Source organism: Poeciliopsis prolifica, unplaced genomic scaffold, assembly GCF_027474105.1.
Source record: "Poeciliopsis prolifica strain line A6 unplaced genomic scaffold, Auburn_PproV2 SCAFFOLD121, whole genome shotgun sequence".
NCBI lineage: Eukaryota > Metazoa > Chordata > Actinopteri > Cyprinodontiformes > Poeciliidae > Poeciliopsis > Poeciliopsis prolifica.
The window spans coordinates 284,845-309,256 of NW_026562496.1; the positions used below are offsets into that span (position 1 = coordinate 284,845).

Genomic DNA, 24,412 nt, shown 5'->3' on the forward strand with positions numbered 1-24,412 from the left:
GTCAGCAACACAGGAGCTCCACAAGGACTGTCCTCTCTCCCTTCCTCTTCACACTCTATACATATAACTTCAGCTGTTGCATTGTCATCTCCAGAAGTTCTCAGATGACTCAGGTGTGGTTGGTTGTATCAGAAAGGGTGATGAGACTGAGTACAGGGCTGCTGTGGACAACTTTGTCATTTGGTGTGAGCTGAACCACCTGCAACTAAAAGAAACGAAGACCAAAGAACTGAGGAGGAGGATCAGGCCACTGGTGACCCCTGTTACCATCCAGGAGGTCAGTGTGGACATTGTGGAGAACTATAAATACCTGAGTGTCCACATTGTTAAAAAACTGTACTGGGTCAAGAACTCCGATGCTGTGTACAGGAAGGGAAAAAGTCGCCTCTACTTTCTGAGGCAGCTGAGGTCATTCAACGTCTCCAGGACTTTGCTCGGGATGTTTTTTGACTGTGGTCGCCTGTGCCATCCTGTATGCTGTGGTGTGCTGGGGCAGCAGGCTGAAGGTGGAGGACACCAAGAGACTGAACAAACTGATCTGGAAGACCAGTAGCTTCATTGGAGTGGAGCTGGACACTGGAGTCAGAAAGAAGGATTCTGTCCAAGATCCAGGCCACCTTGGACAACAAGTGTCATCCATTCCATGACATGCTGGCCGGATGCAGGAGCACCTTCAGCCAGAGATTCATTTTGCCAAAGTGAACCACAGAGCGCAACAAAAAGTCATTTCTGCCTGTTGCCATCAGGCTTTACAATGCCCAAGTTTGTGCTAATTGATTCAAATTTTTTCTGTTCTCATTTATAGGTTATGTATTGATTAATATATTACATGTTAATATATTTTTAATCAATTCAATTCTACTCTATATATCTATATCTATAAATAATATTGCATGCCCCACTTTAAAGTTTTTTTTTGTTTGTAAGAAAAGTTTAAAATATCCAATAGATTTTGTTCCACCTCATGATTGTGTCCCACTTTTTGTTGATTCTTTTTTTTAAATAATCTTATTTAGTCAATCAACAACAAGACTTTGAACACAGGGACAGAGCAAAGCATTGTTTTTCTTCCCCCCCCTCCTTCTCCACATCTGTCTTTCCCCTTCCTTTTTTAACCTCCTTTTTGTCCTATCCCCTACCCCTCTCCATTCATTCATACCCGGCTGCAAACAATAGAAACAACAAAACAAAATAAAGAAAAAATATATATATTTACAAATACACAATAAAAACAATAGTAATAATCATATAGCTGAAAAACCACAAGAATGAAAACCCAGGGGACGAAGGCAGAGTTCAGAAACGTGGACAGCATGTAAACAAGCGTCCGCACAAGCGTGAGCACACATCTCAAGACAGAACATGGATATTTAAAACTGCACAGATTGACAAACACCGTCAGTCGCCTGAGTCACAAGGAACCTTCGAGGCCGCTGGGCCGGGGTGGCAGGTAGCTCGGTTTTATGAGACCTCAGTTAGGAATCTTGGCTTTACTTTTGATAGCTGTTTAAAGCTCGATAAACAAGTTAGTTCTGTTGTTAAATCGAGTTTTTATCACCTACGGATTTTAGCAAAAATCTAATCTTATTTTTGTTTTAAGGACTTTGAAGGACTGATCCATGCCTTCATTACCACTCGTCTGGATTATTGTAATTCTTTATATAGTGGCATGGTTAAATCACAGATTGATCCAGAATGCAGCGGCACGGCTTCTTACAGGAACCAGGAAGCACGACCATATAAGGCCTATGCTGGTCAATTTACACTGCCTGCCTGTTATGTATAGAATAGATTTTAAGATTCTTTTATTAACTTATAAAGTTTTAAATGGGTTAGCTCCCCCTTATCTTCAGGACATTTTAAAATTTCAGTCTGTGTCCAGAACTCTCAGATCAAACAATCAGCTTTTACTTCCAGTCCCTCGGACCCGACGAAGGAAAGGAGATCGGGCTTTTTCTGTTGTTGCTCCTAAGTTATGGAACAATTTGCCTCTTCAGATTAGATCTGCTAGCAGCCTGGATCATTTTAAATCGCTTCTCAAAACTCATTTTTATTCGTTGGCTTTTAACTGAAGCAATTTTTGATATTCTGTTTTTATCTATTTGTGCTACTGTCGGTCTTGTGCAGCACTTTGGTGCAGTTCTATACCTGCTATATAAATAAATTTGACATTGACATTTGACATCACTTCAGAAAGAAAAAGAAACGTCTGCCATCGGATGTTTATTTTACAATGCAGCGGTTGTAGAACACCTGGGCCTCCTCTGGCATTTCAAATAAGTGGCTTTCTCCCTTAAATGTAATTTTAAGATGGGCCAGGAAAGGAAGACGAAATGACACACTTCTCTGGTAAAGAGCTCCTTTAAAGTCATTGAATGCCGACCTTTTCTTTTCAAGAGCGATGCTGAGATCTGGATATATTCTCAGTGTGGTTTTCTGGTGCTTTACTTCATGGTGCCTGGACCATCGTAATGGTGGAATGCCACGATGAAGGGCCATGGTGGTTGTCCTGCAGTGGGCTTGGGTCCAGCTGTGCGGTGTGCCCGCTCCAATTCCGGGGGAGAAGAAAATATGTCATCCCCCATTGCATCCTTTAGCAACTTGGAAATGAACTTAGTTGCATCCTGGCCATATTCACTGCCTTCAGGTATGTTAAATAAGTGCAGATTGGACCTGTGAGATCAATTTTCCAGGTTTTCCAGGCATTCCAACAAGGTAGCGTTTTGGGCCTGGAGAGACTTAACGGCAGCCTCAGCTTTGAATATGCGCTGAAAGTTATCGCCTGCCAGGTTTTCCGCTGCTACAAGGTGGCCCTAAAAAGAGCTCACATCGTCCCACAGCCCGTCCACCGATGTTTGCAGAGGCCGAATAAACTCTTGAATTAATGTGACCACATCCTCTTTAAAGTTGTTCTGCTGCTTGGATACTTCTGTGACCAGTTGGGACATGGAAAAAGAATCTATGCATTTACTTTCGTCAGGTGTTTCAGTGTCGGAGGAAGCCGCGGCCATTGAGGCTACCTTGCTAGCTTGGCTATTCATTCGCCTGTTGAAGTAGAAAGTTTTTGTTTAGGATTATTGCTGGCCATTATAACGACGCCGGCATTCAGAAACGGTGCTTCTATTGGTCCAGTGCTTGATAGAAGTGTATAACTCCTGTTTTAAAGTAATTCAACAAAAGTTGGCCTGGAGCTCCTTCACCCTGCTTTCTTCTTCTACATCGCCAAAGCTTTTCTTTTTGTTGATTCTTTACAGAATAATAAACATTTCAGATTTTTATATTTGAAGCCTGAAAAGCGACAAAAGGTTGAAAAGTTCAAGGGGGTTGACTAGTTTCGCAAGGCACAGTATCTTTTAAGAATTGTATTTTAATTCTTTAGTCATTTAACATTAGTATTGTTCAGTCTGTTAAAACGTATAGGTCAAGGAGTCTCTGAAGAATCAGTTAGATAGGTTTCCTTTTGACCTCTCCTTGGAAAAGTTCCAGTAGGTTGTCAGTGACTAAAATAAGGCACCAGTGTTTGTTAACAGATAACAACAGATAGTTTAGGTAAATACAGTAAGATGGAATAAGCCCTAAGGTCTAACAAATTTCTCCATTGAATGTTACAAACTCAGAGTATGTACAAGGTCTTACAATGTTTTTGGTATGGAAAATTGTTCCATTAGCATCCTAATTTTTGGAAACTCCCATATTTTGAACGAGAAGATGTTTGTCAACTAAATAATGAACTGACCTTTCAGTAAGGAGAGATGCATCCTGTCCATCCTGTGGCTACTGACTGGGCATTAAACCTGTTCAACTGGCTCTGGGCCAGGGAGTGACCACATTGTGTAAAGAATCCTATATATTGTGAGAGCTTGCAGCTCCAAGTCAGAACTCACTGTAGGTACAGTTGTTGTGTTGTGGTTGCTGTGTGTTCTCTGTTTGCTAACGACAGAGAAATAAAAGAATTATCCGCTTTGCTATTTTCCAGAATCTCAAGCCTGATCTGTTCCACACAGATTAGATTCTTTTTCTCCACAATATATATTATGTTGTTTGAGAAATATAGAATATGCCAACCATGTATGATATCATATATCTTACCAATACAATTTCCATTTAAATTGTAATAAATTATAGTGAATGTTCATAAACAGACATTTTATGAACATTCATATTTCAAGATATTTCACATTGACATGGCACTCATTTGTATATTTTGCAATATGTATCAATATATTATATGGATATATAATATCTGCTAATACATGTATCTTCAATATATATTTCAATGTACTTACCACATATATTAGAAATTTAAAGGGGAAATAATATTTTAGAATTTATTACAATAAATTTCCAAATATATTTTGTTTTTAAAAGGGATAATATTGTAATTGATAAACAATCCCCTGAATAATTCCCCATCACTTACCTCTCACCAGGGCTTTGAGGAGAATTGTGTCGAAGTCATCAGAGCCCTCCTGCTCTCCATGAAAAACAGTAATGAGATCTCTCCTCTGATAAATACTCCAAGCCTGGATAAACAAAGGCAAACAATTGTTTGAAACAATGTAATACTTTATAATTAATGCCTGATGCATTCAGCTAACGCAACAGGTACTCCATCCATCCATCCATCCATCCATCCATCCATCCATCCATCCATCCATCCATCCATCCATCCATCCATCCATCCATCCATCCATCCATCCATCCATCCATCCATCCATCCATCCATCCATCCATCCATCCATCCATCCATCCATCCATCCATCCATCCATCCATCCATCCATCCATCCATTTTCACAGGTCGGGTCGTGGGGGTAGCAGTTTAAGAAGGGAGGCCCAGATTTCCCTCTCCCCATCCACTTGTTCCAGCTCTTCCAGGGAAATCCCAAGGTGTTCCCAGGCCAACCAGGAAACATAGTCTCTTTCCCCGGGGCTTCCCCCTGGTGGTAAATGCTCGGAAAACCTCATCAGGGAGGCGTCCAGGAGGCATCCTGACCAGATGACCGAGCCGCCTCTACTGGGTCCTCTCGATGTGAAGGAGAGCAGCTCTACTCTTGAGTCCCTCCCAGATGATCGAGCTTCTCACCCTATCTCTATGGGTGAGCCTTAGAGATACTAAAACTGATGTAATTAAAAATAAAAGCACAAATATACAGTCCCCTCCAAAGGTATTGAAACAGCAAGGCAATACTGTTATCATGCTTCGTTTTTGTTGTACACTAAAGACATTTTGATTAAACAATCAAACAGTGGGTGGTATGTCCTGAGTTGTTTAATACGTCTATATGTGAAAACCAGAAAATAAAAGCTAACATTCTGAACTCTGGTGTCATGCTCTTGTTTTGATATTAAACTCAAATATCTTCACTGTACAACAATAACAAAGCAATTTGTTATTACAGTTCCAATACTGTAATAACAATAATAATACTGGGCAGGCGCTGATTTTTCTCCATGAAACCATGGAGCCCATCCTTGCCCATATGTATGTCATCAACAGCTCGACATATGTATGTCGATGTCATACATATTTTGTTTTTGGAGGGGCTATACATATAGTTTTTTCTTTTCTTTAAAGGACTCATGTAACAATAGACTTTAATAAAATATTGTCACATGAATGTCACCATGTTGTTCAAGCTGCAAAGCATTCTGTGTAAGGGATGTCTTCTTGGTCAGATTGCGTTAGCAACCAGCCAAAACAATGATATGAGGACGTGGGTTTTCTGTCTATGTATTGTGGTTAATTATTTTATTGCTCAAACAAAACAGGTGCATTTTCTGATGATACTCAGTTGCACATTCCTCAGTTATAAGTAACTGTCAGTATTGTACAGTATGTAGCCCTTCATTTGGTTTTTCTGTTTTATCTTTGCGTGAATCTATATGCTTCAATTGTTTCTCATTTTGCTGTTCACCTGAGGACAGCTGTTTTGTGTTCTGGGGTTCTTTGTTTTCTTCGTGGGGTTATTCTGCCTTCTGCTAACAACATTCAACCACCAGATAGCGCCAGACTCATTTCTCTCCAGAGTGGTGTGTCATCATTCTGTGCACCTGAACTCAATCCACTCATCAGGCGAGAGCTAGAAGAGGAGTGGACTGCCAGTACTGCCGGTACTGCCCCATGAGAGTACCGCCCCCATTGAGAAACGGGTGTTGTAACAGGTTATTTTTTTGTTTTTCAGAGTACCATTCATTCTTGTGCATATTTTCAGACATTTAACTGTCACAACAGACCATCCTGTGGGCATTGGTTAAAGCCCCAGAGTCTGACAGTGGGTTCACAACTACACATGTGCTCAACGCACCAATGGCGCATTAATTTTAACGAAAATGTTGCGAATGTTTTTATAGCATTGACGTGCAAGAACAATCTGTATAACAGAACATTTTTGAAGACATTTAAAAGGGGCCTGCCAAAATGTGCCCGTTGGTTGGAACCCAGCATTCTGATGATAAAAATTAGCATCAATGTTAAGCTGAGCTGATGTGTACTAAATGGCATGTGGAATATATGTAAGGAAAAGACAACATATTTTTTACTTACTTTAAATTATGTCAGTTTTGGTCCTCCATATAAAACAGCACTTGTAAAGAAAGAAATTGTATTCTCTTGACCTCAGAAAATGTACTTATGACTGTTCTGGTTTTGCTATATCTGTAGAAGCTTTGTGTGTTCTTTTTCTGCTCTGTCTTCTTAAACCCCACACAGACGTGTCAGATGGACACTTATCCTGAGCCAGGTTCAGGCTCTGCTGGATTTTCCATTACTGCCAAGTGTGTTCAGGAGGAGGGAATACTGTCAATGACTCGATCCAGTCTGCTGTGCTTCCTATTTAAACTACTTTGAATAATTGAATGAGCTTACTATACTGTTCGATAGCAAGCATAAATTGAAATAATTCTGTTTGTAAAGTGCCTTGAGACATTTGTTGTGAATAGGTGCTATATAAATGGAATTGAATTCAGCTACACAAAGGAAATTGGGAGGAACCGGAATGGCTAACAGTCCCTCATGACAAAAATAAATAGAAATGCCAAAGCAAATAGAGATTACTTAAGTGGCTTTGTTCAAGGTTTTCATGGTCATGTGACAAAATATTTCTTTCACTCCTAAATGAGTCATAGTTTCTTATCCTCCCTTGTCCTGTTTGCCTCACCTGTAATTAACAATTGCATTTGGGTCCACACCCATGCTTTCTAAGAAAACACAACATGGACTATCTAGGAACTTACAGTATTGACCAGTTTTTCCAACTCGGCCTCAGCTGGGAAGTGCTTCTGGATCTTCTCACGAACCCAGTCACAGAACTCTGTGCTGACACTCTTGATAGCCTCCCCATCTGCTGCCGGAGAGGCAGGGCTGAGGGCCATTGCTGATAAGTCCGTGATGAAATCTGCTGCCTTACCAGAACCAGCAAAAACCAACCAGGGTGTGGCTTTTTTGAGGGATGTGTCTATTCTCTGAGCCAGTTAATGACAAAAGCACACATTAAATTACTACAACAGAGTACTGCAAACTGTAGAGTGTGACAGAGAACAAGCGGGACTAGCATAATCAAAGTATTGTCAAACATTTCAGTAAAAGTATTCTAATCCTCAAAACAATGTTTGACAGCAGACATTGTAGTACTTTGAAGAAAAAAGGTTAACCCTTACCCAGGCTCTCTTCTGGGGGCCTATGATGAGCCAGGTTATTGTCAACTAGTGTTTTAACACTGCATCTAGCTGAAGATTCAAGTGTTACGAAATGAGACAAGATTTTAACAATATTTCTGGGAAATCTAACAATCCCTAATATTTTGTTTTAGGGAATTTTAATCCATCCTTCTAAGTATTAATTAAAAGGATCAATCCTTCTTTCTAAGACTGTTATTGTTGCTGACTAGTCTAGTCCAGGTTTAACTGGTCCATATATTTTTTATGCTTGTGTATTTTAGAGGTGAATTAGAAATGAAAGTTTTATGTTTTCCCATAATACAGGTCTCATAAATGTTTGAAAAATTCCTGTTCAGACTAAAGATCTTCAGTTTAGCTTTGTCTAGTCCAGTTAATATAACTTAGTAAGAGTTTCTAAAATAGTGGTGGACCAGTGTAGCTGGATCACGATTCAAAGGCATTTTGTCAATGCAGACTCCCATGTTCTCTCACTTTTTTAAGGACAGGTGGGACAAAAACAATATTCATCTGAAAGTAGAATAAGATGTGACATTTTCTTCCCATCAGTTTTTAGTGTCACCTCCAGTACCCCAGGTTTGCAGCCATTGTATACCCAGCCCTTTCTGTACTTTCTATTCCCATTATCTTTAGGACAAAGATTTACTTGTGTATTGTTTGTCCATGGTGACCTACTCCATTGCTTATAGCTGCAGAGTGTGGTCTGAAGTGTCAATGCTGAGAAATGAATATTTCTCAGGATAGGGGTTAGGGTACCCTAACCCTAGTGATGAAAGATGAATGTTAACATTAATTAATTAATTTAAATTAATGTTAAGGATGGCTGTGTGTGGAACAATCCCCCTTGGGTCAAACATATTGGACTTTGTGCAAACATTTCCGAGTACAAAGTTTGTCCTGCCTGCATTTGTAGTCTAGATCAAAAGTGCGGTAAAAGAACATGTCTTGATGATTTATTCTATTGTTATTGCTGTACCTTGCTTTGGAGTCTGAATGAACTTGCCATAAGTTATTATAGAGGCGTGCCGATCGATCAGCCGATTTCCGTGAAAAAGTGTATAATCTTATTTATTTGACTAATGTATAATTTATGGAACTTACTGCTAAATATTATTTACTGATTGCAGGTTTTTCAGTTGTCATTTTGACTGAATAGCTGCTGTATTTTGTCTGCAGGTATTTTGCATGTTCCGTGTCTAAATTAGGTGAATTTATTGTCAGATCATTTTTTCATTTTGCTTGATCACATAGCAGCTTTTACATCTAAAGCAAAAATTAACAGCCAAGCCAGCAATGATCGGAATGGGCGGTATCGGAATCGGCAGCAAAAAACCCTGATCGGAGTATCTATCGTGATTAAATATAATAAAACCAGCATTAGTTTATCACTAAAACTAAATACTTTTTAGCAACTGGAACTCTTTTCCACTTTCATTCTCACAGAAGTTGAGATCTACGCAATTTATTTAAAATTTATTACAATTCCATATTTGTCAAAATATGAAATACTTTTACTTAGCTCTAAAACTGTACCCATCATAAGACCATCTAAATGGGTAAAACTCACAGGACAGTGGAAGGTTCTGGTAAATTAGGTTTTTGACAAAAATGTTCCAGGTCACATATTTGAAAAAAACCCAGACCTTTAGAAACAATCATTTGCAGTATGTAATGCAGTGCTGAATTCATGAATGAGTTTCCTCACCTCCAACATTCTGGTTTCTCCTGAGATAAGCATGCAAATGACAGGAATTTCAATACTGCCACTACCTGTTGTTGGGTGAAGAAAACAAAAATATAAAGCTACATGAAACAGAAAATATATATCTTATATATATATAAATCAGAAAAATTTTGAGGCAATGTCTATGTGTCATGTTCTGTGTTTTTCTGTGTTTATCTGAGTTTTCTGTGTCCTCGTCTCCTCGTTGTCCTGTCTTCCCCTTGATTGTTCCCAGGTGTGTCTTGTTCCCCTGATTACCCTCAGTGTATTTAGTCCCTCCCGTGTCCTTTGTTCCTCATCGGGTCCTTATCGTATTTTGTCATTTGTCTCTGTTTGACCTTGTTGTCACTGCCGTCGTTTGTTTCAGCCTTTATGACCAGTTGCTACCGGTGTGAGCTCTGGCTTTCGCTCAGCCGTGCTGCCTGGCCGCAGACTACTCTGTTTGACTGTTGTTTTCTGGACATTATCTTCAATTAAATTACCACTGTTCACTTTACCTGGGCCTCCAGCATCTGCCTCAGCATCTCCACCACACCAATTCATGACACTATGACTAAAACTCATTTATGTTTCCCTCTTCTAATAGATAAAGATGGCAAAAGATGATAATCTGCTAAAGATCAAACTGCTGTCGAGCAATAATATTTTTATGAAGGGGTACTTGTATTACCTTACGTGACATTTTGGTGACATATAAGTTACATTAGAAAGATTGGCATAAACAGCCAATCTTTGTTGCGTAATGGATCATGCAACAAGTGGGTGGATTGTCTGTTTCTCTTCCTTGGATCACGTTTCATAAATTGTGGAGACCACAGAATCCAGCAACAGCAGTTGGAAAGATGTCTCACGTCTGATTATTTCCTAATTACTGTCTCGCACAGGAAAAAATAGGCATGATATGCTAACATGCTGTACAGTAGCCCACAGGGTCATCTGACCTTTGAAGCTGTGGTATCATTGTGCTGAGGATAATTAGAACACAAAAATAAGTACCCAATTTGATTGACTAGTGCATGGACTACCGGAAATGTAGCTCTCCAAATTCCTGCACGGTCAATGTTAACATGTCGAAACATTGTGTCTATGATTTAAATCAACAATCAGAAATGAGAACAATGAGATATGAATAGTGTGCATGCTTCTTAGCTGCTTACATTATAATTTGATTAGCTGATGCTTTTTATATCATAATGTTACTTTCGCAGAATTTTTTGACACTTATGAAATAAAGTATGTCAACCTCTTTTCCTGGAAAAACTTCATTAAAGACACAAAAGTCCATCTCACCCCAGATGCCTGTGCGCTGATGGGAAATGTAGTCTTCCAGATTAAGTTGAAAGACTGTCTCTCCACCTCGCTTGCTGATAGTCCCATTGTCCACCAAGAGGAAAGCTTGGCAGCTGTTGTCCAAAGAGTATGTATCATGTGTTGTGTTCTGGGCATAGTAACGAGCTGGGAAACTTCCCTTCAGACCGGCAACACAAGAATCCAGTGGTTACCAAAGCCATTGTTTTCATGCTGAGTTTTATAACATTAGACACTTCACACTCTGCAGTGGAACAAAACACAATAGATTCAGTACCTGGGCGTTGACAAGCTGCTGTCTGTTGTGTACCAGACCCCAAGGTGTCACACCAATCGCAATGACTTTTTTCTGGGACACAGTTGAAGCTGCAGCCCTATGGTCTTTCACAGCCTCTCCAACACAGCGGGAAATACCCTCTTTCAGACCCCCTGTCAAAATCCATGCCCCTGGACAAATACTGTTAGTTACAAGGAAGTATGGATTGACTATAAACATGTAGGAAATATCAAGCAATGTAATCAGTTAAAGGCATTAACCTATGGCATGAGGGCAGAATCATTCAAACCGTCAATGTTTTTTCTGAATGTCTAAATAATATGAGGAAGAAAACATAAGTTTTGGTGATGTCGTTGAGATTTTTCAGGGATGTACAAAAATACAATTGTACTTAAGGTTATTCACCCCGACTGAAAATTAGGTTTGTTGCCAAAAATTAATTATTGGAGCTCTTTGCCCTGAAAAAAATGAAGCAAGAACAATTATAGCTCAATATGATTAATGTTGAAAGTATTTTCTCCAAGTAAAAGACAAAATGCCAGTTTTAAGAACTACTACAATCTCACAATTGTTTAACGCCTTCATGGCAAACATTATTACTTTTTAGAGCACCCTATTGCTATTATAACCTGCTACAAATTGAATTAATAGTTAGCCACCAGGTCCAAGTAGGTGTAGGGGGCCGTTTTTGTATTTATTTCTGTAGCAAAATGTGATTAAATCAGAGATGGACATGCTAGCATCCAGATAGCTTGTTCAAAATGTCACATGGCAACAACCTTCTAGGTATATATAGAAAATGGACGGATGGACAGACAGATGGACGGATGGACAATAAAATGTCAGCAAATGCTCATTTACAGTTGTTAACTCCACATGGCAACAGTATTTTACATGGGGCGTTTATATTTTTGTTCAGTATATTTTGTCATTGTATGAATGCAAATTATGTCAAATGAAGTTTTAATTTCTTTGCACTGCTATTTGCTGTTTCAACTGATGTCACCAAGGCAACAGTGTGATGCACAGATTGGGACTGTTGTAAACTATACAGATTGAAAAGACTTAATAAGCAAATTTTAGCCTATCCTTCGCCAGATAATCTATCCCCCCACATACCAAATGTGTTAACTTTTGACTTAAAGATGGATTTGAGATGATGGCATAATTTGAATCATTTTAGTTTCAGTTGTTCCTTTTATGCGGGAGACCTGCACGCAGGTATAATGTGGCACTAGTTTGCTTAGTGTCCATGACTGTTTACACTGTTGTTCAAAATGCAAATTTAAAAAGCGTTGTTAAAGGATCCAACATCTATTAAATCTTAACATTTAGGTGATTCGTCTGGTCCTGGAATAATACATTAAGCATGACATAACTGCCAGTCCTTCTCTGACCATTCAACACAATTTTGAATAAAAAATCAATGTATTGTTAATCAAAGTTTCCGTGTCAAACATTAGCTGGATCCATGCAGAGTGATGGCTTCTTACCTGTACTCTGTGCAGCCCTAACTAGCCCTTTTCTTAGGATATCGTTCACCCACGGCTTAATCTTCTCATGCCCCTCACTTCCCACCACTGACACAACAAGGTTGGGGGAGGGTAGGCCCCAATGTTCTGTCATCAGATTGTAGACGATGTGTGGAGGTGTGTCACATGATAGACGCAGAAACTGAAAAAGACAGAATAGTTTTAATCCACTATTGGAAGAAGTAAATCTCTCATGTAAAAAAAAAATAACAGGGAAACAAACTTCAACCTAATTCTGGACTAATTCTGAGAACAAGTTCTAGTAGTCTGTGATGGATTGATGACCTGTCCAGGGTGACCCCACCTCTCTCGCCCACTGACCGCTGGAGACAGGCACCAGCACCCTTTGCGACCCCACTAGAGATAAATAAGCGTGTATGGTAACGGATGGATGGAGTTCTAGTAGTTTGCTGCTCTAGAGTGCACAGATGTGAAATAAAACCTTGAAAAACATAATCAATGAAGCAACATTTGCTTCCCAACATTGTGGAAAGTTTAAAAGAGTCATATGGCACAGACATCTGGGTAGGATTTTAGAAATGTTCTCTCTTTTTTGTGCTGATAAACACTTTATTTAATGTAAAAAAAACACATAAAAAACATTTTTTCTATAGGTGGATTGGTGGTTTGAAATGTACATTGTGTATAGAAAATGAATGCCGCTCTGCTATTATTTGATAGATCTGACAATACGCACTAGACGAAGTATTAATCTAGGAGCAGAAGAAGAGCTTTAAGCTCTGCCTGTGCCGATTGGATACATATATTAATCAACCCAGTCTGTGTGTATGAATATTTGTGAGTATACTGAGACAAAGCTACACACATGGCTTTGTCTGCGTCCAGCTCCAGCAAACTCCAACTCTCCAAAAGCATCTGTGGGATATTCAGACGAGTGCTGCTGGCTGTCCCACTGGGTAACACTTGCTGCTCCGAAGAAGTCTCCTGTTGCCACAGAGTCATGCAATTCTCGCACCCCTCCACAATGACAGAGCCCACTGTTACTGTCACATAGAAAAAATATAAATCTGTTATTCCGTGGCTGATACAACCTCCCATCATGGAGAGCTCAAGGGTTATATTAAACTTTAGATCAGGCATGATCTATATATGCTTATTTATGGTTAAACTGTCCATATATTCAGTAGTATATGGACAGTGATGTGAAAAAATATAAAAAAGAATTTTGGCATAAATAGAAAAAGCTGATGTTTTAGAAAGTAAATGATTTAATTCATATATTTGTGATACAATGTACCAACAGTCATTCCACATCATGTAAAATGTGACAAAATAAAGCAAAGCCTCTGAACATTATACAAGTAAACATCTAGTTTGTGTCTGTACATTTATGTTCATCATTCCTCTGTGAACTATCTGTAGAACCACCTTTACAGCAGTTAGAGCTGAACGTATTTTAACACGTACAGACTGAGGATTTTGCATTTATCTTTGCAAGATGGGTTAAAGTGGGTCAGAGTGAATCAAGAATGCCTGTGAACAATTGGCACAGATTTTCATTTCAGATGGATTCTCAATTCCAGTACACTGATTTAAATGACAGTATTTACTCTTCTGCATGCCTTCATGTGTTTCAGAAATCTATTAATCACAAATTAACTTAGTTCATGTGTGTGACATCATGGAAGCACTTAAAAGAAGGAAGAAAGTTCATATTTATTACATACCAAGCAGTGTGCTCTGAGGAGCAGGAATGCTGAACAATTTTATTCCATACATCAAGCACCAATGGTTTGTCTATTGCATGTTGTTGTTACTGTTATTTTGTAAGCCAAACATAAAAATAAGGGGACACCTACTGTAAAAAATAAAGGCCAATTTGCTCATAAAAATGATATCAATTTGGAAAAATAGGTCCAGTTTTGGAACTCATCGGTGGAGATTTTTTTAACCTGTCAGAACACATGTGGATTTGGATTATAGGATTTACAAGCAAATTAGAAATTCTTTACCATACCTATAGAGACTTTGAAATCAAGGAGAATGGAAGTGTTTTAAATAAAAGTGCTTTTTGATTAGCTCATGTAGTAAATATTGTGAAATACAAATTTGGTCGAAAAAATCCGATAAACCATAAAAGAATAAACTTTTACAGCTTACCTAATAATTAAATGATTCAATTAACTTTTGAGGTATTTTTTTTTTCACTTTTCTTTACAGAAGTATTCTGACATGATTGCTATAAATGACAGCCATTAAGAACACTCTAAACCAAAAACAAATTAAAATTAAAATGAAAAGAAAATTACCTCAAAGTGTTTTCAACAAAAGTTGTGCACACTCTTTTCTTGATGATCTTGGGAATCCAGCTCTAGGAACATAAAGACAATGATTATTGTACAAGAGAGATTTCTGTGGTACAGCTAATTAGTCTTTATTGTTGAGCTCAGAGTTTCTAAGTATAGAATGATACATTTTAAAAAGTAGAGCCATTTTAAAGAATGAAGTAAACCAAAAAAATTGGTGCAATATTACAGTTAAGAATGCATTTCAATTGCTGATTTTCTCAATTATCCAGTACCATTGACCAAAGTTCAATGGTACTGGAGTCAGACCAAAATGTAGACAGGAGCTTGGGATCCTTATAAAGTGCATATGTAATGAATAACAGTTGTGAGCTGTGAGGGCAAGCAGGGCCTTCTCTGCTAGCTGTGGAAAATTGAAAAAACAAAACAACAACAAAGAAACAACTGTAAAATGTTATGATCATATTTAATTTTGTTTGTGTTGAGACATTTGCCCATATGCAGAAGATGCTGTGACAGAGCACAACTGAGGCAGGTAATCAGCACTCATATTTGAAAGTCCGTTAAAAGTTCCAATTTGCATTAAATTGTCATATAAAAAATAAGACAAAGGTGGCCATTTTAATGTCCTTTTAATGCAATTTTTAAAACAGCTTTACATTAAAAGTGTCATTATTTACCGAATGACACTTCATGACAACAATCATAGACATTCATCACTCCTTCATGTTCATGTAATGTCAGTCCAAGTCACTCCCTGCCAAATAACATGTTACCAGTTTCGGATATTAGTGCTAGTTCTGTAACTTTTTTTGTTTTAATTCCTCATCTTGCACTGGAGAAGGGTGCAACAAACAAAATACTTGTTTTCAATGTTGATTAGCAGTTTTTCCCCAACACTGGTCCTCAAGACAAACTGACCTGCATGACTGCAATTCACTAAAATCCTGTTAATCAGCCACTAATTAAAATCACGTGTGCTGAATTAGGGAAATGCCTAAAACTTGCAGGGCAGTGTAGGCATTTCTTTCATTGCATTTTAACCACAAAACAACATTGATTCAATGACATCTTTTCAATATTGGTTACTTGGCTACAATTTGATGAGTGTTTGATGGTTGATCCACTGTCAGTTGTTGACCTCAACAAAAAATTGACCATTCTGACTATAATTTAACTATAATTAACATAAAATGCACTAAAAAATCCCACATAAAATATTCAGAAATACCAAAACGGACCATGCAGTCCATTACAATTTGATGTTTTTTGAATTGTCAGGCTTGATGTTTATTTTGCGATCATTAAGAAGTGATTGACTGAACACTCCTGGAGGTTGATGAGCTAATTTAAACACCTGCTCTATTGATAATCGTAATGAACATACCGAACTGTGCAGCACAAGTATGTTAAGTTTGTCAAAGATAAGCTCTGAGATAGTAACTTACTCCCCAATTTTTTTTATATTTTTTAATTAAAACTGTTTACTGACCTGTGAAATGTGATTCCCTTGGACCATGTTATATTGCAGTCATAGCGTTTACAATTAATAGCAAAATACTGATAGAAATATTGAGGCAGAGTCTTTTAGTGGAATGCCGTACTGGACCATACTGGTTTACTTTCACCCCTGAGTACTGAATACTTCGAAGTGGATAAAAAAGCAGGCAAGCAACATGAAAAAAGAAGCGAGAATAATAATATTGACATAGCAGAGGACTTTAAATATGAGAAGCAATGCATGCAAAAAATTTTCAGAGTGAAAAATTTTACAACTAATTCAAGTAAAGGCAAGACTGTGGTTTCATGTGAGGCAGTATGTGATGTTTTTTTCAGTCTTATTAGGTACACATGCATGATCTGGCCTGCAAAACCTTTTTATATAACATGCTATGAATGTTATTTTTATTACTGCTTCATAGCTTCCCTTTGGGTAAACATGACTAAAAGTTTACTATGATTAAAAACCAGTTCAACCAGTCTACTGCTGAATGCCCATGCAGTGGCTTGCATTCAGGTAGTCAGTCAAGTTTTCACAGAACTGAGTTTCTGTGAAAGTCGGTTCGTGGAACTAAACAAAAGGTTTTGATGGCGCTGAAGAAAAACCTTTCATAAACACAATAACTCAGTTTGTCCTGTCTTTAGTTTCCAAAGCTTGCAGCATCACACAACTACCAGAGATTTTTCATACACTCATGAAAACCTTTAACCTAACAGACATGTTTTGGTTCCTGGCTCTACCTGTTGAACCCTTATTTTGTCTGCTATGAGAAACTAAAATTTGAAAATGGTGAAAATCCTTTAACAAACATTTTTGAAGGTATATTTGTTTTAATTTTCAAGATTTCATATTGAAATTAAACTTAATGCTCCAATAGGACATAAGAGTTCGATTTAATCTAACTCCCATTGACAGAAGAAGAAATATGATTATGTCAAATTTGTTATACAGTCAGAGCACCAACAACTGTAAAGAGCTGACAGATTAATGGGAACTGTGTTTATGGACTCTACGCATTCACCTTCCTACCAAAAACAAGTAGTCACCCAGTTTCCAGTGTTTTAGAACAATGGTAGAGTTTAGTCAAGTCATTTTGGGAACTCTAAAGCAAAAACAAAAACATTTTACAGATCAATGCTCTTTGTTCTACTGATATACATCAAACTTCTTTAACAAGCTTACCAACTACTTTGCAATATGCGTGAGGAAAAAAACTTGTGTGCGTTAACTTGAGTGGCTCTACCTTCCTTTCAGCCCAGAAACGTTTTTTCTGCCTGCAGCTGATTCCAGCTGACATTCAGAAGGAATGTGATGCTGTTTCCCCTGACAGGGACAGGGTGAAATGTTCCCCCACTCGCTCCTACCTGATCCTTTTCTTTCTTGCTCCCAGCCTTTCCTCCGCCTCCCTCCTTGTCTTTCTCCAGCGGAGCCACCATGCTGTCCTGCGTCGGAATATCGTCTGCTCGTAAAGCTCGGGCTCGGTTCTGTTTGTCCAGCAGCTCCTCCCACAGCTTCCACCCGGTTCTGCCCACACAGATGTCACAGCCCTCGCTTCAGGAGGAAGACAGAGACAGAGGAAGCGTAAAAACTCTGGGTAAAACATATTGCTAGACACTGTACAAAAATAAGTCATTATCTTTTCAGACATGGTCAACTAGGTTTTTTTCCAGTTCAGCATTAACAAAATGGAAGTTATCTTTGGACCTAAAGAAGAACGATCTAGAGCAGTGGTTCTCAAACCCCAGGCTGCGGGCCAATGGACCCAATTTTTCAGTTGGTATCCGTATCCAGTCTTGTTGATAATTTGGCTGAGGGGGTTCAGGCCTATGCAGAACAGTAGCGGGGACAGAGCATCTCCTTGATATATGCCACATTTGATGGACGCTTGTGCAAGTGGTTTGCAGTTGGCTTCAAGGGTGGCTTTCCACAGCCTCATCGAGTTTGCAATGAAGGCTCTCAGAATCCTGTTGATGTTATACATCTCTAGGCATTCAATGATCCAAGTATGCGGCATTGAGTCATAGGCTTTCTTGTAATCGATCCAAGCCATGCACAGGTTGGTGTTTCGGGTTTTGCAGTCTTGGGCAACTGTGTGGTCTACGAGGAGTTGGTGTTTGGCTCCTCCACAATATATATATTATATATATATATATATATATATATATATATATATATATATATATATATATATATATATATATATAAATTCCCTTCTCACCCACCGCGGGTGGTTCTTATCCTCTGAGCTCGGGTCCTCTACCAGAGGCCTGGGAGCTTGAGGGTCCTGCAGTATCTTGGCTGTGCCAAGGACTGCTGCACATTTCTGGACTGAGATGTCTGATGTTGTTCCTGGGATCTGTTGTAGCCACTGCTCCAGTTTGGGGGTTACTGCCCCGAGGGCCCCGATGACCACAGGTACCACTGTGGTCTTCACCTTCCAGGCCCTCTCCAGTTCTTCCCTGAGGCCCTGGTATTTCTCCAGTTTCTCCTTTTTCCTGATGTTGCAGTCTCTTGGTATTGATACATCTATATATATATATATATATATATATATATATATATATATATATATATATATATATATATATATATATATATATATATATATATATTGCCTGGCCAAAAAAAAAAGTCGCCTTCAAAAAATGGTCACACTCTAATATTTTGTTGGACCACCTTTAGCTTTGATCACAGCCCGCATTCGCTGTGGCATTGTTTCAATAAGCTTCTGCAGTGTCACAAGATTTATTTTCATCCAGTGTTGCATTAATTTTTCACCAAGATCTTGGGAGAGTCTGACCACTGCGCAAAGCCTTCTCCAGCACATCCTAAAAATTCTCAATGGGGTTAATATCTGGACTCTGTGGTGGCCAATCCATGTGTGAAAAAGATGTCTCATGCTCCCTGAACCACTCTTTCACAATTTGAGCCCGATGAATCCTGGCATTGTCATCTTGGAGTATGCCCGTTCCATTTGGGAAGACAAAATCCATTGATGGAATAACATGGTCATTCAGAATATTCAGGTAGTCAGCTGACCTCTGTTAAGAATTCAAAAGAGGAATAACTTGATTTGGCTCGTTAATTCCCCTCTGATCCCGGATTCTTGAGCCTCAATATGTGCAGGGAGAAAGAGCATACGACATCAGACTTCAGATATCTAGAGCTTTATCCAGAGAATTAAAATGCATATAGAATGTTACAATAAGCATCTCACCCAGAAATCAACAGTCCACAAAAATGACAAATAGAAAAGAAAAACAAAGAACAAAGATGCATCTTTGGGAATCACTCATTCAGCACAGAGATTCAACTCCTCTGTTGTAAGCAAAGCTTTTTAAAAACTGTGTATTTCCATATGCAATTAGAGGGTGTGTTGTTTTCCTTTGTGGGGGCTGTCTTAATGTTAATTTCATTACCTCTGAGACCTACTGAAACACCCAGATCTTCTCGTACCAGCCTCTTGGACTGTGATTTTACGGCATGCATCTGGAGCGTTATCTCTGCCTCAAAATGATTCAACAAGAAACCAGTTGGTATTTTTAAACAAACTCACACAAAATCTATTGCTTAATACTAACTATAAGTTTGGATCTAAAATTAACTAATTAAAAACATGCTTTTTAATGCTTAAAGAAATATATTAATATGTTTGATTATACGTTGTAGGGACTTCTATAGTTTTTAATGTTTGCCTGAACTATTCAACCCTGAGTAAAGAATTTATTGCCCTGATAGCCAATACACTCCCTATCTGAAATGTTCCTTAGGGAGTATAAGACTGCTTTCTGATTAGAAATTTATGTAAGTTCAGAGAATCACCAGCTGCCCCAGCCTGGATCTTTATCTAAGTTTGTCTTAACGAAAAGGTTAGCCTGTGTACGATTGTGCTACTTTAAAACCATATTTCAACATTCCCCCTTTTGATCTCTTAAACAAGAGATCACCTAAAGTACTCGACCATACTTACCTGGGAGCAAACACATAAGGATTTAACAGAAAGATTAACACCTCATTCTTTGGGCACACAATGTTGCTGAACCTAGACCTGACCAACTGCAGCAACCCCAGATCATAGCACTGCCCCCACGGGCATGTACAATAGGGAATAGGCATGATGGGTGCATCACTTCACCTGCCTCTCTTCTTACCCTGATGCACCCATCACTCTGGAACAGGGTAAATCTGGACTCATCAAACCACATGACCCTCTTCCATTCCTCCAGATTCCAATCTTTATGCTCCCTAGCAAACTGAAGCCTTTTTTTCTAGTTAGCCTTACTGATTAGAGGTTTACTTATGGCTACACAGCTGTTCAATCCCAACTCCTTGAGTTCCCTTCGCATTGTGCGTGTGAAAATGCTTTGGCGTTCACAATTAAACATACTCCTTAGTTCTGCTGTTGTTTTTCTTCGATTTGATTTGACCAAACGTTTAAGTAATCGCCGATAATGATCATTCAGGATTTTTTTCCGACCACATTTCTTCCTGGAAGACGATGGTTCCCCACCACCCTTCCAGTTTTTAATGATGCGTTGGACAGTTCTTAATTCTAGTGGTTTCTGCAATCTAGTGGTTTCTGCAATCTCCTTAGATGTTTCTCTCCAATGACTTGACCCTTCTTGAACAGACTAACGTCTTTTCCACAACCACAGGATGGGTCTTTTGCCATGGTTGTTTAAGAAATGAGGAGTTACTCATTGCATCAGCTGGGGTTAAATAACTTGTTGTCAGCTGAAAGATAATCGCCTATGCAGTAATTATCCAATAGGAGGCTTGTACCTATTTGCTTAGTTAAATCCAGGTGGCGACTTTTATTTTGGCCAGGCAGTGTATTTATATATTGTCAAGAAAATCCGAGATCATCTCTCTTCTCCATGCTGGAGATTTTAGTTAATGGTAACAACAAATAAAGTTACCTTTAACATTAGTCACACAAGTGACATCTAGATCCAACAGTAGACCCAGACTGCAATAAAATAAATCTGGTTGTGTGTGTTGTTTTTGTCTCCTGCAAACTTAGCTTTAATTATACTTATTTTTCTATGTAATCATAAGAAATAGTAGTCTGAGAGACATGAGACAGGAAGTGACATGGTTTGATTTAACTTGCGGACCCACATGCAGGAACCACACACTGGATAGAAAGGTAAGTGATTTATTTACAACAGGACAAATAAAATTCAGTCCTCTGGACTTCGATAGGCGGCGAGGCCTGAAACGAGAGCTGAATTATAACGGGTTCAGAGTGTGAGTTCGGAGGAGGAATCAGGAGCTGGTTTACATTGGTGCGGATCTTCCAGAGCTTAGGGGTGAGGTGTCAGGATCCGGCGTGAGGGTGTGCAACGGTGCCGGGAGTGAGTGGGAGGAGAAATCACGGGTGGTTGGAACAGGATGGAGTCAGTGGAAACGGTGGAGCAGGCAGGCAATCTCAGGAGCTTCTTGAAACGAGAACACAAAAAGTCCTAGAAACGAACAGGACACGGAGAGTAAGTAACTTCGAGTTACACAACAAGGTTCTAGAAACAAGTTTTCAACAGGTGAGGCCAGAGTGACTACCGGTAGCGTCAACCATCTAGCGATGACTGGAGGATTCTGCCGCTCCTAAATTCCAGCACGCTGATGAGGCAGATCAGCGTCACCTGCGCTGGCTCCACAAACTCCTCACGAAGATCCTCGCTGAAGGAAGATGTAACACTCCCACTCACACTCTCATGCACACGCTCTCACACCGGAATCCTGACAGGAAGAGCAGGTTTCCTGGGAAAAGAGGTGTGGTGTTCCAGGGTTGTTGTGTTCTTTGTGGAGTTTTGTCAGCCTGCCACGCCTACATCCACTATCAGATGGCCTACTCTCACCGCCTTCCAGAGGAGTGTGTCGTGTTTCTGGCGCACCTGTAATCAAATCGCTCGTCAGATGAGAGTAGAAGAGGAGCAGACTGCCAGGACCTCGACGCCTGAGTGTTTTACCAGTAACGGTACCTCTGAGCCCTCTCTGAGCCAATCTCAGTGTTTTCTTGTCATTGTTGGATATCAAGTGACGCTGCCCTGTCGTTCCTTGCTTTCAGATCTCTCTCCCGAGGCGTTCTGGAACCTCCTGGTGAAATTGTGGAACCATCCACAAGCTGTCCGAGCACCCAGACTCACCTGCTCCATTTGCATCATAAATCCTCCTGGGAATCCCTGACCGGCAGTCGTATCGCTCCTCCGTCCTGCTCTCCGCCTGGTCTTGCCTGTCCACCCTCCGACCCACTCCTCTCTGGTTTCCTGGCCTCTGGTGACGGAGCTCTGATCCCTCAGAACCCGGAAGGAATTACACCCTGGACACTTAAGTTATCCCCTCCATGCCACAAACCATCTCACGACAAGTAAGACCTTTCCAATATTCAGCCAACTCTCCCGTCGCCTATGATTCCTGAACTCATCATTTCTCCACCGTCTTTCCTCCCAGTGAGTGACCGGTTCCGTGAACCCAATCTCCCTCCTGCACGAGAACCGCTGTTTTCTTTCTTTGCACTGTTTTTCATTACTGTAGATAAACCACCGTTCACTTTAACATCCGCTCCTGTGTTGTGTTCTGCATGTGGGCTAGACATTTAACTCCCGACATGACAAGAGGAAGTAAGTTTTCAGCTTGCAGATTTATAAAAATAGCTGAGTCTATTCCTTGTTTCAAAGCATAAAAGTTTTAAAGGATGAAATCTAAACATTTTGAGTATTTAGATAAGATTTAAAGTAAAGTACTGATATTAATATTGGTTTACTTATAACAATACTTACACTTGTGGGAAAACTTCCAAGTAAAACAAGATACTTCTAAGACCTTTTGTCCTGATGGATGAACTGTCCAAACAAGTTACCCTATAAAGCAAGCACAGCAACAGTGTTAGCCAATGCAAATGCACCAAAAGCGGGTATAAACCCTATATAAGGGGAGAGAGAGAGAGAGATGTTTGGTTGGATCCTCCAGGTCGCATTGAGCCAAAACCGAGATGGACAAAGAACTCTGCAGCTGAAGAAGAGCCGGGGCCACAGAGCCAAAGACTGTCCTGCGCACGGGGACCAACCCATCAGCCCCGCAACATGTGGCTTCAAATCACACTTCTCTCATCGGCTGGTTTCAGACCCCAAGGACAAAAATGAAGACCCCAAAGGAAAAGATGAAGACCAAGGAAAAGATGAAGACCAGGGGTGCTCAGTACGTCGATCGTGATCTACCGGTCGATCGCGGGAAGATTTTGAGTGGATCTCGGCAGCAGGTGACAAACTGAAGGCCTCCAGGACGCTGAGACCAGAACTTCCTCCTCTGACAGGCTTATCAAAATATTCACTAAGATCCAAAACCATTGTACCTTCATTACAGAATAATAATAATTTTAAAAAAGTCAATGAAACGTGTTAAAATTAATATTCTCAGTAATTATTGTTAAGTTGCGTTCCAGATCCATTAACAAACAAAAAGGGACTCAAAAGACTGACTGATTGGCAGAGAAAGAGTTTAAATTAACTAATCAACCACCGCTGTGTTCATGAGAGGCTCATTAATAATCGATAACTAATTATCAAGCTTAGAAACCTGTCTGTAGTTTCTCATATTGACGTCATCAAACCAAACTTCTGATCTACCAGAACAGACCAGCACCTGCAGGCCTCAGGTTTGCAACCAGCTTCTGACTGAGAAACCAGTAACCTGCTCCCAGTGTCAGAATCTCACTGAGGGAGAAACTGCATCAGGTTTTCTATCACTTTATCATTTCTGATATAACTGATGTATATTTGTATAGAGAATGAGTCAATAAGGTTTAATTTACAATTTGTATGTCTTCGTGTCATGCGGCAAATCTCAGCCGGCTGGCGAGAGAAAAAGTAGATCTTGGTCTCAAAAAGTTTGAGCACCCTTGATGAAGACCAAGGCAAAGACAAAGACCCAAGTCCTGTGTGACCTCATCATCCATGCAGAGATGACAGCTCATCAGACCAACAGAGATCCCTGCCTTCATCAATCAACCTCCTCCGCCTGCTGCAACACCTTCTTCATCATCGATCCAGTTCTGGGGTTTGAAACACCAAACTTCGTCCATCTCTCTCAAAGGTTCCCTTTTTAGTTCCTAGTATCTGCGTTAGGGAAAG

General features: G+C 39.6%; 1 protein-coding gene across 1 annotated transcript in view; it reads right to left on the bottom strand.

Annotated features, from left to right (window-relative positions):
* Window positions 1–17,753, bottom strand: part of trpm4a (transient receptor potential cation channel, subfamily M, member 4a) — a 73,562-nt gene extending 55,809 nt beyond the window's left edge. The window contains exons 1-9 of the mRNA XM_055024483.1: window positions 17,648–17,753; window positions 14,786–14,847; window positions 13,342–13,519; window positions 12,477–12,657; window positions 10,984–11,153; window positions 10,689–10,866; window positions 9,381–9,445; window positions 7,235–7,462; window positions 4,421–4,523 (exon numbers count right to left, since the gene is read on the bottom strand). Coding sequence (XP_054880458.1) covers window positions 4,421–4,523; window positions 7,235–7,462; window positions 9,381–9,445; window positions 10,689–10,866; window positions 10,984–11,153; window positions 12,477–12,657; window positions 13,342–13,519; window positions 14,786–14,847; window positions 17,648–17,719 — 1,237 coding nt within the window. The 5' untranslated portion in view covers window positions 17,720–17,753. The remainder of the gene's footprint in view (window positions 1–4,420; window positions 4,524–7,234; window positions 7,463–9,380; window positions 9,446–10,688; window positions 10,867–10,983; window positions 11,154–12,476; window positions 12,658–13,341; window positions 13,520–14,785; window positions 14,848–17,647) is intronic.
* Between the last annotated feature and the right edge of the window lie 6,659 nt (window positions 17,754–24,412).